The sequence below is a fragment of the Lepisma saccharinum genome, chromosome 18 (genome assembly GCF_977018435.1).
Source record: "Lepisma saccharinum chromosome 18, izLepSacc3.1, whole genome shotgun sequence".
Taxonomy (NCBI): domain Eukaryota; kingdom Metazoa; phylum Arthropoda; class Insecta; order Zygentoma; family Lepismatidae; genus Lepisma; species Lepisma saccharinum.
The window spans coordinates 22,228,465-22,243,516 of record NC_139246.1 but is presented as its reverse complement, the minus strand read 5'-3'; the positions used below and the strand labels follow the sequence as shown (position 1 = coordinate 22,243,516).

The 15,052-nt window shown below is 39.7% G+C and overlaps 1 protein-coding gene across 5 annotated transcripts in view; it reads left to right on the top strand.

Annotated features, from left to right (window-relative positions):
• Positions 1 to 15,052, top strand: part of Tao (Serine/threonine-protein kinase Tao) — a 69,769-nt gene that overhangs the window by 39,228 nt on the left and 15,489 nt on the right. For all 5 annotated transcript variants that reach the window (XR_014443712.1, XM_083140317.1, XM_083140314.1 and 2 more), the window contains exons 14-15: positions 5,697 to 5,909; positions 9,753 to 9,935. Coding sequence is in view for 4 of the 5 variants with exons in the window: in XM_083140317.1 (XP_082996443.1) it covers positions 5,697 to 5,909; positions 9,753 to 9,935 (396 nt within the window). In the remaining variant the exon portion in view is untranslated. The remainder of the gene's footprint in view (positions 1 to 5,696; positions 5,910 to 9,752; positions 9,936 to 15,052) is intronic.

Below are 15,052 nucleotides of genomic sequence, written 5' to 3'. Positions count from 1 at the left end.
GCAAACTCTGACACAGGTCTGGAGCAAGCCTGGGAAATTCACATTGATGACCCCCCTCCCCTCAACATATTCATGCCACATTTCCGAACAGAGTTTCACGTTTTGGCTCATTATACAACTTGTATGGCACCCAGGAGTTTCATTCTCTTTGGAAATGTCCATTCTTTGAAAAGAATACTAAAGTTTGCACCCTCTCCCCAAAATAGCGGGAGAAGAGGGGGCAAACTCCAGATTTTTACTTTTTTTCCCATTGAAATTCGGGGGTCGTGTCCCCCAAAGCCTCCCTTCCTCAGTTCGGCGTTCTGAATTGTACAGGGTTGGATGTGGTGATGTTTTAGCTGCAAAAAAAAAAAGTTATCCGAGTGTTCGTATTTAAAATTCCCACCGAGAAGCCTGGGCCAGAATGGGGTTACTTTCGTTAACCTGCTTGGCAGTCTAAAGGTTAACAAACTCTTCCGAAGAACCTATTTGGAGACAGATTGACGTATCTCCAGTTCTAATACATAGGAGGGAGGTGGAGTCACCTCATTATTTCCTCTCTCGTGGAAATTTGATAAATTGGAGTTAGTTACGTTCCTCTGGTTGTCACATGGCGAGTTGTGAGCCACTGGTAGCTTGCCATGAGTTTCAATGGCTCACGAATAGTTAGCTAAATCCCTAATAAAAATATACTTCTTCCACCATTTGTGATTCTCCGTAGGTGATTCCGTACCAGCGCCAGTGTTACGTCTGGCTGAGCAACACTTGCGGATATCGCTTCTGACAGCAATGACTCATCAACTTCAACATAGAGGATGCAACTTTTCCTTCTTGTTCTGCCTTCTGATAAACAAATTCTGATCTTGCAGATAACACAAGAATAAACCTTAAAATACCAGAGCCAGTAACATGCCCAGGATTTTCGAGGGGGAGGGGGGCTTACGTATATATTCCTTTTGACTCCTCGATGGCGTAGTGGTAACGTTGTCGCCTTGTAATCAAGGGGTCCAGGGTTAGATACCCGATGGAGGCACATAGTTGTTCAGATCCCACTTTAAACTGTAGGTTTAGCCTTCAATGTATAAAGTAGACTGAATACCTTTAGCGGACTGAGCCTTGCATGCCTGTATTCTTGAAGCTGGTGCCTTTTCAAGTGTGAGCTCTTCAAACTTGCTGCGAAGTACAAAATCATAGCTAGAGAACTAATTGTCATAGACAGATGAAATTGGTTTTGTTTTCTTCTTAAAGACAGGGCTTTTAGCGGAGGTAAAATTTATACATTGTCTCTCCCAATAATTAGTGATAAAGGAGGAAGAAGAAATTTGAATTTAAAAAAATTAGCACATGACACCCTTCTGTGACCTTGTCATTAGAGTAAAGTGAATGAAAAGAAGTGAGTATGAAGAGATGGTATATACCTACAACCATGCAAAGTTTCGTTGAAATCAGAATGATGCTTCTTGAGTAAAAGAAAATAACATTATATAAAACAGCAGTGTTGCCAGCTTCGAGATCTCTGGAATTTCACTTTTAGTGTCAGCTCTATGGATGCTGGATGGACCAAATTTCGACTCTATAAGGATATGTAATTCTCATGCGCAACTTTAAAAACTGAAATTACAGCATTCAGGAATTTTTGCGTAATTACGGAAAATTTTGAACTTTGGGCCTTTGCCCCCACTTCCCCCTGAACCCTTAATTGTCGGATGTTACGTAAAATGTTGCTTTTTGCTCATTCTTACATTTAAGATTTAAATTTTTTCAAACAGATGCAGTGGTTGAGCAGTTATTGCCTTTTATCTTGAATTTATCCCATTGTAATAAAAGTGAAACAAAGGGCTTTTTCAAATGGCGATTGCGGAAAGAAAATACACACAATGTTTAGTATGATCACTGCTTTTCTTCAGAACCAATCACATGCTAAAAATAAGTCACAGTGTTAAATAATTTGTTTATCTGTGATTTTGTTTGCATAAAAAGGTAGTCCAACTTCTCTGTCTTCAACAACCGTATTATCGTTAAATATTATGGTAATAAGACACACAAGAACTTTTCCCCACCAGCAAGCCGCTGTTGTCTCCCCCTCCAGCTTGTTTGTAATGTTTAGGACAGACTGGGAAGTTTGGCGCCAGTGACTTGTCTTGACAGCTTGAAACATATCAGTTTCCAATCTGCATCAGGCAGATACAACTTGCCCAACGCAATGCAAAGAACAAAAACAGGATTATTTAGCATAGACCAATCTGGTTCAAGGGTGCATTGCCCATCCCCTGCACTCAGATGCAAGAGACAAAAATACGAGGGGGTATCAAAAAGTTCGTGCAATCTCTTGGAAGGAAACAAACTAGAAAACCCCTCGGATATGTTTATTGTACAATAGCCCTTCTAGGTTAAGCATACAAATTTTTGTCTGTTTTGGATGTTTATTGCTATCCTTTTTTTACACGTGAATAAAGGAAGGTGTCATGATTGACAAAATTGAGGCACGGAGCGTCATCAAATTCCTGCATCTCCAGGGGAAAACAGCGAAGCAAATTCACAATGAGATGAAAGCAGTGTACGGGGAGGAAGCCCATCCTATGAGATAGTTTCCAACTGGAAACGGCAGTTCCAAACCTGTCACATGCTAAGTTCCGATGCCCCTAGGACAGGGAGACCATCCTTCACAAATGATGCAACATTGATGGAGAAAGTGGAGATGATAATGGAAGACAGGAGGATCACCATTGAAAGTGTGATGGCTGTAATCGGTGTTAGTTATGGGTCCATCTGGAATATCATCCATCACCTGCTGCACCTTCATAAAGTGTCGGCACGGTGGATGCCACGATTGCTCACCCCTTTCCAGAAGAGGACTAGATATATTAGGCTGCTGTGAGCTGGATGAAGAGGATTTTTTCAGCAGACTGGTTACAATGGACGAAAGCTGAATCTACTTTTATGACCAAGGAACAAAGGAGATGTACAAGCAGTGGGAACACAGCTCCTCACAACCCCCCAAAAAGGCAAGAGTGAAAAGGTCAGCCGCTAAGGTGATACTGTCAGTTTTCTGGGACTGTGAGGGATTCATCCTGATGGACTACCTGCCACAGGGTGACACAATCACAAGTGACTATTATTGTGATATCCTAGCTCAGTTACGTGAAGAATTGAAGGTGAAAAGGTGAGGAAAGCTCACAAAAGGAGTGCTGCTATTGACAGACAATGCACCAGCCCATTCTGCCCATGCATCCATTTCGAAAACAGTTCAATTAGGATACGAAATTTTGCCCCACCCTCCATTATCCCCAGACTTGGCACTGAGTGACTTCTTCCTCTTTCCGGAAACGAAGCGTCCACTCAAAGGAAGCCACTTTGACACAAGGGACGATGTCATTTCTGGGATGGAACGCTGGATTCAGGTCCAAAATGCAGTGTTCTATAAAAACGGCTTACGCAAGGTGAAAGACCGCTGGCAGAAATGTATCACCGAGCATGACGACAATGTGGAGAAGGCCTAATACCACCATGATTTCGTACTTGTCCAAAGTTGTTTCCTTCCAGGGGATTGCACGGACTTTTTGATACCCCCTCGTATAATTCCAAGTCAAGATTCAGGTCCAATGGTTGCAGGAACTCCCAAGAGCAGCATTCTTTTGAGCAAGCACAGTTAAAATCATATAACTGAAGTCTTTTCCTTGTTGAGACTATAATCGCTGAACGTATAACTGGAAAAATTATATTTCTGAAAATCGTATAACTGAAATATCATAGTATGCAGCCTTACGGAAATTGGCAGGGACCCCCAGAAAAAAAGTACTATCGCGAAATGCATAACTGCAATTTCACTGTAATGAATTTTAGGGTACCAGTCAGAAATTCTGGAAAAAAGAATCCGACACATCCATCCATCTGTCAGTTATCCGTATCTCAGTAGCCACCTGAGTTATAAAGATAAAATTTAGGGAGTGAATGTAAATAGTAGATCAACACAACTAGAAAATGCTCAGACTCCTGGCTGTAAGAGACAACAGTCAGTCTAAAATTTTGCTTCATATCTCGGAAACGGGTGCACTAGTAAAGTCAATGATCCAGGAAATTACTAGTGCAACATAACATAAATTGTTTCCCCTTCCCCACTTGTCTCTCTGTTAAAAAAGTATATACTATGGGAATTCTAAGCCAATCGGAACCTGTGCCAACATAGGTTGTGTTTTGCATTTTTTTTACTTTTTTAAATTTTTTTCAGTACTTGATGCAGTTTAATGTTGCATTTATTTTATGCAGGTTTATATTGCATTTGTATGAGGGCTGAAGAAAGATCACTTTGAACCGAAACCCATACCAATGTTGAATTTAACAATGAGTTGGAAAACATTTAACCCTAGAAAGCTAACGTATCGTAAAACCTACGATCCAAGATGATCATATTTCACTGAACACCCCTTAGCCGGTGGGCAATGGACTCGTCTGCTAAGTTCCGCTCACCACGTTGCCTTGTTTGTCGGTTTATGGTAGACATCCTTGTCAACCGGCTACCAGTATAGTTGTATTCAGAACGCACTCGTACATTTTACGACACGTTAGCTTCTCCGCCTGGATTTTTGCTGCGAACTTTTAATTATTGTGTATAGTTTGTGAAGTTTTTAGTGAGGTTTATGTTTTGATTGAATTAAAGTTCAAATTATTTATAAGCACCAAAAATGAATCCAGAGAAAATATGTAGTGATGACTAATTTTACAATATTTGAACGAGTGTGAAGATATTTTGGACCCAGAAATTGTATCTGTGAGGAGCATCGGGGAAAATGCTGTGTGCACTGCACTGATGAACCTTAAAACAGTTTTTTTGGAACCAAAATATTTGTCAAGGTGTGGTCTAAGTCATTAAAATTATTTTTTTTTTAAACTTATTGGTTGTCATAGTTTTTTTAACCCCCTCATAAATTTTACGATACGTTAGCTTTAACGAAATTTTTCATACACGCTAGCTTTCTAGGGTTAAATATTGATATTTTGATGTATGGAATTTACAGATCAAAAATCGAACTGGATGCTAGTATGGCTAATATTTATTAAAGAAATTCATTTTTGTGTACTGAAAATTAAAAATTGTGCATTATAGATATTTGTACTTGCTTTAGATCCTTCTCTTGTTATTTATTATCTGTAGAGACATTGCTATTTCTCATTTTTACAGAAGGAAGAAATGTAAAATTACACATTGTAAAGAATATTACATTTTTAAATGGTGTAAGATTCATTTTCGTACCATATTTTGTCGTATATAATAAGAAATCAAGTATTCAATGTATTTGCACCATCCTTCTAGATAAAAAATTTAAAATATGGTTTTCTAAAGGTTCGATAAATTTAACTTATTGTGACAGACTTGTCATCTTACTTTAACTTAACCTTGCACTGACAACAATAAAAACTGTTTATCTAAAGCCACAGTGGGCACCTGCATACGTGCAAGACATCCACAGTGCACCACTCTGAAGTCCTCTGCAAGCGTCAGTCACTATCAGTGTCTTGAAAACTGAGAATTGATTTTCATTATACTGGAATTAGCATACCACTGTAAGTTGCTAATCTTTGTGTACTAGCGCTATTTTCAGTACATTCCTCCTTTTTTCATACTAGCTCTTTTAAATCATATTACACACGATATATTTAATCTAATCGTGTATGTGTCTGTTTAGAACAAATTGTAATTTTCTCTCTTTCGTCCGCAGCAAAAGGAACTGGCTATTCGTAAGCAGTTCCGCGACACCTGCAAGATCCAGACCAAACAATACAAAGAATTTAAAGCTCAGATTCTCCAGACAACTCCAAAAGAGGAACACAAAGCTGTTATCAAAAAGTTGAAGGACCAACAGAGACGGAAACTAGCACTACTGGGAGACCAGTACGAACAGAGCATTGCCGAAATGCTGCAAAAACAATCAGTAAGTGTTTGGTTGGTTGGTAACATATTCAAGATAATGCCGTCATGCATGAAGTACACACGCTGTACACACTTACTCTACCAGTGTTCCTAAAATATTTCTAATTCTGTAAAAAAGATAGGCATTTGTAAGATTGTTGATACCAATCAAATATGAAGAAAATACTGAATGATCTTAATATTATATCCATCAGTTGTTTTTTCACACTCCTAACAAAGGTTATATGAGATCCATCAATTCAGGCAAACTAACAATTAGTAGTCTTTTTTTATTAATGTAAAATCTCCTCTGTATGTAAAGGCCTGCACAAGACCTGGAGCAGACCCGTTTGCGAGACATCGCTCCTGAAATGCCATGCAACCTGCGCAACACCCTCGCTTGAGCAGCTTGTATGCCCACCTGCACAGATCGTTCCTGGCAATCATTGTAGACCCGCCGGGTACCCGCAGTCTTACGATACCTAGTAGGTCTCAGTTCGTTCTTTCCATCAACTGCAGACCCCTCCCTCTGCATGACGTAGTTGCTTCGAGTAGAAACTGCACCTGGCCCACACCGTTCTGCAGTGTTGCCAACTGCAATAGATTTTCACTACTTAAAAAAGGGAACTCGAAGCTTCGTAAGCCACATCACCAATGAAATGAGATTTACGAATGTTGCTACCCCCCCCCCCCCCCCACACACACACACATTGAAATAGGTTTTCCGTGGCACAGGATCCATAAGTATATGTCGTAAACAACCAATATACGTATATATAGTGATATAGGACAGGACTGAAACATGTCACGTTCGACGCTGAGGTCGCGAGTCGAACAACACACTGTTCTACTGCGAACACCAGAGCCGTAGCCAGCCAGGGCCATTGCCGTTACCCTCGTTTGGGGGGTAGGGCCAAGTACTTGGATAAACGTGCCAACAAGAACAATCACAATAATAGAAATAAAGTAGCATGAAAGGCATTATAATCCTCATAAATCATGCAAAAAGGGGGTAGAAGTCGGTTCTCACGCGCATTTGTGTTGAAACAGAGGATTAGAAATATTTATTTTCAACACGTCAATTTCATATTAGCTAATAATGGAAAACAAGCACACAAACTGTTTTTGAAAGAAAGAAAGTGCATGATAAATGCATTCCGAATGTACAGACATATGGCATGTAAAATTTCCATCTACAATATTTTCTTTTCACATGGAGCGACGTATTACATAATCAATTCATCCAACTCGTAACAAACCAACATTAATAGCAAATAATATCACGGGCCGCCATAGCATAGTTTTAAAACTTTTCTCACTTAGATCGTTCGGCGCTCAGGGCCGACTCCCGCTACCCCTTTGCTACGGCATTGAACTTGATGAGACTGGATAATATTTTATAATATATTTCTACTTTCATAAAATTTGAAATCAAGGGGTTGCAATTACCCCTCCATTCCCCCTCTGCAGGTGCCCTTGGCCGTCTGGAAGGAAAATGCAAGAAAAATATGAAAATTAATTCCATCTTGAGTACCCTTTAGCCCTGCTACTCTTAAATTCTGCTAGTCTGTTTTTTCTTGTACTTTAATGTTTGACCCCCACCCTGACCCTTCCGCTAGACTTAATTTCCGTCCATGTTTGTGAGCAATGCACCCTACCCCCTCTGGTTGCGCCACTGCGTGCCTGGTTAAGGCACCATGCAATGAAAAGCAATTAGTTTTCAGTGAGGAGATTTTTGTTTGCTCGATCATTCATTTAAATAAATGAAGCTGTAATACTGCGTGCATTTCCTGGCAATAAGATAAAAACTGCTTACGCTGAACTGAAATCGCGAAGTATATAAATTCTCCTTGGAGGAGAGAGCTCCTCCTAGGACCTCGTAGGATTTACGAGCTACGTAAGTAGGCAACACTGGCTGAAGCTGTCCACGTGGTGATGAAACACCTGGAGCGACACGCTGCCGGAGGGCTGTTTCCTTCCAGCAGGTTTTGCAGGCGCCCGGGTCTTGTTGAATGCCCAGTTACCTTGTAAGCGCAGAGCACCTGGAAGACGAAGAACCCGGGTAAAGACGCAAGTCGACTCGTTGCCGTGGGCAGGCTAGCAGGTATACCTGTCCTCACGGGCAAGCGGGCAGTGGGTAGGTAAAATGCAGACTATGCTGGCCTCTATCTGTATGATACACTTTAGTAGAAGTTTGGAATGAAAAGGTTCTGAAATGAGGGAAGGAAATTTGTTATAACTGACACTCTGTGGAAGAATCATTGAAGTAAACATTTTGCAAAAAATATAGGTATTTTTGCTTGTGAATGTTATGTGAGCGCATGTGGTAATAGAGAACAACTTTGTGGGCAAGTTTTCAACATTATGTGAAATATGCAAACAGGCCAATGTGGTGATAATGTTGTGTATTAGTATGCGCCAAAATATACAGTACTGAAATGAAAAGATGAACAAAAGTACATCTCAAAGCTGCTTATTATGAATTATACGTTACTGAGGATAACATTAGCGTGTTTTTTTTACCACGTACCGCTGACGTGGGGCGAATGCAGCACCTGCTGGAGAACACGTGCGTGATTATCATTTGTCGAAACAGTAACTGGTCGACCAGACTTCCCCTTCCATTGACACAGTACACTACCAGTACGCTGAAATTTCGTAACAATAGACAGCATAACTGTGTTACTTGGTACCGTCTTATTAAACTCCTCTCGGAATTGTTCTGCCACCTTTTTCAAACTCTGTCCACCTTCACGACCGCTTCCGTAAGAGCGGAAATAATGCTCAACAATGAATACTTTTTCCTCCGTCGAGAGACCCATTTCCAACAACAACTGCACATCACAACTTCCTTTTCACTACTGGGAACACGTGCAGCTGGAGCTATGCCCCATCGACAAACGCAACCACGTGTTCGAGATGCGCGAGTTTCAGTACTGTATATTTTGGCACATATATGGGGGATACCGTACTTCCTCTTGCTGCAGGACAAAGCGGAAACTTAATTTGAGAGAATTTATGATTTTTGGCCTACTATCAAGCTCCAGAGGGGGGGGATTGAGATTGGTTTAGTGGTGTATTTCAGAGGTCCTGCCACATTTAGTAATTTTCCTTTTTAAGGTGCAAAGTTGCGTAAGTGAATTTCCTCGGTTTGTCATGTAAAATTTCGTCAACTTGAACATCCAATATAAATGCTAATTAAAGCCAGACCACTGATTCAGTATGTTTGTGGTTGATTAAAGATCTTTAAACATGAAATTGGCCTTTTTTCTAATTTTTGGCACTGACACTGACTGAGTGACAGGTTTACATGTAGTAACTCCATATTGGTTATTTTCAAGATAATGAAAACAAGCTGAAACTGATATGTATCAATTTATAACCATTTGTATGTGTTCTTTCTATTTATAATGCAGAAGAATAAGCCCAAGAATTTTTTGTCAATGTTATTTATTTATCCTAAGTTTGTCGATTTTATATTTACACAGTGGAACCCCAATTTTATGTTTCCGGATTTTACATTTTCTTGCATTATACATTCAATCTTGCTTCAAACTTAGCAAAATGTTAAAAAAAATTGCCTTGGTTTTACATTTTCCCGCATTTTAAGTTTTTCAGCTTGGTTCCCTGAAAAATGTAAAATCAAGGTTCCACTGTATGTAACTTATTGTTTTGTTAATAATCAGGAAAATCTTACTTTTGTTTTGTTTGTATCTATAAGTTACTGCAAAATTTTGATATTTGTTGTTAAGTAAGAAAAATAATTCAAATTCCTTGGTTTTTAAATTAAAAGCCAAAACATGCCAATAAATGTAATTTTTTGGTTTGTGTGTGTAAATTTTCTAAATTGTTTCTTGATTTGTAGATCCGTTTGGATGAGTCGCAAGAGGTTGAGTGCCAGCAGTTGAAGGAGAGACTGCATTACGAGCTCGAGATTCTGATGGCATACCAGTCCAAGAACAAGATGCAAGCAGAAGCTCAGAGAAACCGGGAACGCAAGGAACTGGAGGACAGAGTGTCTGTTCGACGTGCTCTTCTGGAGCAGAAAGTAAGTACATTAAGTGTGTTTCTTTACATTTTTTTCTTTCTGCATTCATGAAGAAAAGGGATTTAATGGATTAATCAGTTTACTGATGATTATACCCATACCAATCTGATGTATCTATAAATAGCATGAAATGTAGAAATGCTGCCATGTCTATTTTTATGAATATACTGTATTTTCGCATTTATAACACCAAATTGTATCATGCATATAACATGCAACATAATACAGGTTCAAGAAAAATGCTTCTTACTTGGAGGTCGTAAACCTGTTGCTATGTCGATCAAGAGCAAAATGCATTATGCCAACCCAATGAGTCACCAATCCAATTCACGCAATCTAATGCTGCTCCATCCAAGAACGGGCTTTCCAGGGAAAGAATTGCAAATATCCAGAGTGGAGCAGCGGCTATAATATTACGTTATGGCAGCTTAGTAAACAGCAGAGGCATCTCCTGAACGCATGCATCAATTGTGGGAAAAAAGACAGCTTGCTCTGCGACTACATTAATGAGCATTTCTACATTCTAATTTCTTCATAAAGAAGTATTTATTTTACATGACAACGCTCTACTAAGCTTATAATACATTTCTTGGATCTGAATGAAAGAAAGTAATAATTCTTTTCCCACAGTTGACGCATGCGTGACTTCAGATCCAAGAAATGTAATATAATCTTAGTTGAGCACTCTCGCGTAAAATGAATACTTCTATAGGAAGAAATTAGAATGTAGAAATGCTCATTAATGTCGTCGCAGAGCAAGTTGTCCTTTTTCCCACAATTGACGCATGCACCGCATGCGTTGAGGAGACGCCTCTGGTAAACAGTGATGTAAAAGCAAATGCTCATCAATATTTTGCAAACTATGCAGGATTCTCGGATACTAGAAAAGTATTCTCTGATATCTGGACCAAATATGAAGTTACTAGGCAGTAGTATTTTTTTCAACCTTCATACTGTTAGTTGTGAAAGTACAGGGTGATTCAAGAAGGACTTTACAACTTTGAAAGCGTATAGAATTTTATTCAGATAACTTACAGAGTTGGTTGAGGTGCCATTGCAAAGCAAAACACATCAAGTTTTGACTCGCGTAGTACCGAACTCGCCCACTAGTAGCGCTGTCAGCATTGTTATTGAAAATGGCTACTTCTAGTGGTGCGGAACGTGCTCTCTGTACATTTTGGTCGTACGAAAGCTAAAACACACAGCGATCACGTTCCGCAGCAGTAAAAGTAGCCATTTTCAAGAACAATGCTGACAGCGCTACTGGTGGGTGAGTTCGGTACTAATGGACTACGTGAGTCAAAAACTGTGTGTTTTGCTTCGCAATGGCATGTCAACTGACTCTGTAAAGTTATCTGAATAAATTTCTATATGCTTTCAAAGTTGTAAAGTCCTTTTTGAATCACCCTGTATTTACCTGTCTTTATGGTAACCTGAAATCACCTTATAAACAGTTCTCCGTATTCACTCTAGTAAGCATACAGTACATTTTTCTATGCAATTTTTTGTTTGGGATCTATTTTGCCACCTGCCTGCTATCTTCATCAGGCATATACTGTCTTACTTGCATTTGTGGGCATGGTACTGCCTTCTTCCCACAGATAGATATGAGACCGGGAACCCACAGTGCCAAAATCGCAATGCATGGCGAAAGAAGGAACTACTACGCTCACGCTGGAGGAGTTAAAAGTAGATCAACATCAATTAGCACCACCACAAATCCAAGTGGGAGAAAAAGTAACCAAATCACCCGCGGCAAGACAGTACATGCCTGATGAAGCTAGCAGACAGGTGAAAAAAAAAAAACTGCATGGGAAAATTAACTTTATGCTTATTAGAGCGAATTACAGGAAAACCTCGTTAATACGAAGTTCAAGGGACCAAAAAATGTCAACTTCGTATTAAACGACTTCGAGTTATCCAAACTTTTCAAGATGGCGCCTTTTTTTCAGGTGTAAATAAAGTAGAGTATAAATTAGCCCCATAAAGGATATTTTATACTTGGTGGTAGCTCAGAAAATAAGCTGTATATGTACTATATAATAATATTGTACGTTTTAAAGGAAGTGTAAAAAATGTTACACAAAATGAGAACAGGGTGCTTAACGCGGACACAAAGATTACAAGGAGTCGGTTAACACCATTTATCGTGCCTAGTTATACAACCGGTTATGCACGGGATGCATGTTGTGGCAAAAAGTCTTATAAAAAACGGTATTTTCTTTTAATTGTGCAAAGCTGTTGCTCTTCCACGAAATTCTTATAATTTTAGTTCATAAGAAACCCGTTTGCACGGAGACCTACGGAAAAGAAAACAATCTCATTTATTGCAAGAAGTGAATCTTGTCAGTAGTCACACGCGAGCAAGAGACGGGAGAATGAATATTGGATTTTATGTACTAGAACGTCGTCGTCAGTTACAGGATTAACTGGTAAGAGAACATAACCTTTCCCTGGCACAAAACAAAACAAAAAAAATCGGGCCTGTAAATTTCATTCTGGTTCGGCTGTCTAAAACACATCGTAAAAAAAAGTCACGTATTCTTTGCTTCAGTTAACTTCATATTAGCCCCCCTCCCCTTTTTCAGGGAGCAGTCCAAACTCTTCCTCAACTTGCATTGTAATCAACTCTGAAAAAGTAAACACACAACTTGCGATGTTTGCACACAATGTGTATCCTAGGACACATTAAACAGTGCCGCACTCGATAATCACTCTGGTTTGGATCCCACTTTAAACTGTATATTTAGTCCGGCTTAGTTCAGCAGTATAAAATGAACTAAAAACCAGTTTTACGAAACTTGCGTATTTTCAGATTAATCGACAATTTATTGTAGGTTTCAGGAGTATTCTGGACGTCAAACACTCGCTCCGCCAAAATGTTTCCTCTCGTATTCCTACAATGAGCATTGCGTTTTTTGTTTTTTTTTAACAGCAGCACGCTAATGGTTCTGAAGAAAAGCGGGGATTATATGGCTTTGCGAGATTCAAAACAATGAAGCTTATTCCTTCACACTGGATGAGTCATTGCAGTTATCAGCAAGCCAGAGGTTTCCAGACGCTAGACTAAACACTGGCGCCAGCTGCAGCGTAAACACAATGAGACCGGCTGGAAGTTAGAGCAGCAGGTGGCAGAAGGGAAATCATCGGCATTTTAAAGATAACGCAGTTGTCGAAGACCGAACTTTTATCAGCAGTGTGAAAAATCACACTACCATGCACACCAGTGGCGGATAATGAGCTGTTGTAGGAGAAGGGAGGGGACACTTTTCTTTTACTTATCATGCGGTTTTTGTTCGTTTTAAAGAAGGTTTTCAGAACTGTTTGCTTTTTTTTTAGACGCCAAAGGAGCCGGTGTGCGCACACGAGCAAGAATATCGTGGCCGAAACAATTAGCAACGGACCCCCCCCCCCCCCTTTGCTGATAGATAAAGGGGAGAAGTCACTCAGACAACAAAACACTGTTTTAGCAAATTTTATGACCGGCACAGTTGGGAAACGTATGAAGCGGGAAACTGGAGTTGCAACATACGTAAGATCGATGTCAACTTTTGCGGGAAACCTAGATGACAACGCATTAAGCGGGTTGACGATCTTTAGTTGGCCTATGCTGCTTTGATTATCTGTAACAGTTTCCCTTTTTTATGAAGTTCTACAGGGCACAAAGTACACGCTTTTAATGAAAGTGGTTACCGGAAGTTGTCTGCTACCAGGCCAAAAGTTGCTCGCTCACGGGAAATTGCTGTATCTTGAGCTCAGAGCTAGACAGATTGGTGAGACTTCCAGGCGCCACGCGTCTTGTATTTTGGAACATTCGTGCGATTTTATCTCGCATTTCTCATCTGGCACTGGTGAATATTTTCAAGGTGGCGCATTCAGCGGGGAAAGAGCTTGACCTCCCATGCACATTGACAAAGAATGTCAATGTCCAGCGGGCATTTCGGGCTGCTTCCCTCGAGTTGTCAGCAGCTCTTAGGACAAGGAAACATGTCAAGGTCAAGTTAAAATAACGTCCAAGATCTCTCCACATCCGATCTTCTCTTGTCGACTTACGCAGGTGTCTACTTCGAATTAAGCGAAACCATTTTTGCAGAAGGGTCTTGTAAACAACTTCGTATTAAAAATTATCCGTATTTCGATTTATCCGTACTGGAATACATTATAAATCCTATCTTATCGGCTGGGGAATGGGAAGAACTTCGGATTAAAGGGTACTTCGTATTAACCAATATCGTATTAACGAGGTTTTCCTGTACCTCTCTCCACATAACCATCAAACGGATATCTTTAGATACAATGTAACTTCTCCCTATGTTAAGTCAGCTTCTGTGGCAGTGCTTAAGTTTAGTAGCATGCTACAATGTTAGGAGTCATAGGTTCAAATCCTTGAAGACTTCATGTAATTATTCAGTTCATCAATCATACTCAGTGATGCAATTAACCCATAAAACATTGGCTCATGTTATTGCAGTTTCTTTCTGTAACCTGAATAAGAGGTAAATGCCATCCCCCGACGCTGGTCCTCTATCCCTAGCACATGACTGCAGAGTACGAGGGCTACCATGAATCTAATGTTATGCATAGCAAGCAGTTGGTCCCCTCAGCAATAATTTTAATCCCCCCTCTGTCAAAAAACAATGAGATTGAGTCTATTGACCCTTTTTTGATCCTGCGATGTCTTCAACCATGTTGAATAAATTTGATTGTGAATAAATAATGTATTAGGGTAAATCAAAAAGTAAGTTACACCCCCTGTATAATACAAACAAAACACCTTATAAAGAAAAAAAACACTGGACAAAAACATAATGAACATTTAGCATTTTTTGACATGGTCACCAAGGTACTCCAAGCACTTTTCGAATTCTGTGACCATTTTTTTTGATTCCTTCTGTGTAAAAATTTCGTTCAATTTCAATTGAGTTTAATTTTGTGCTCATCGGTTAACAAGCGTGGCACCCAGTGAGATCACAGTTTACCATAACTCAACTGATGGTGCACACACACTATTGTAGGATGTGTTCAGTTCATTTTTAGTACAGGAACACGAGTTTGGTGTAACTTACTTTTTGATATGCCCACGTAAGTGCTTAACTTCCACTTTTATTATTGTTTCT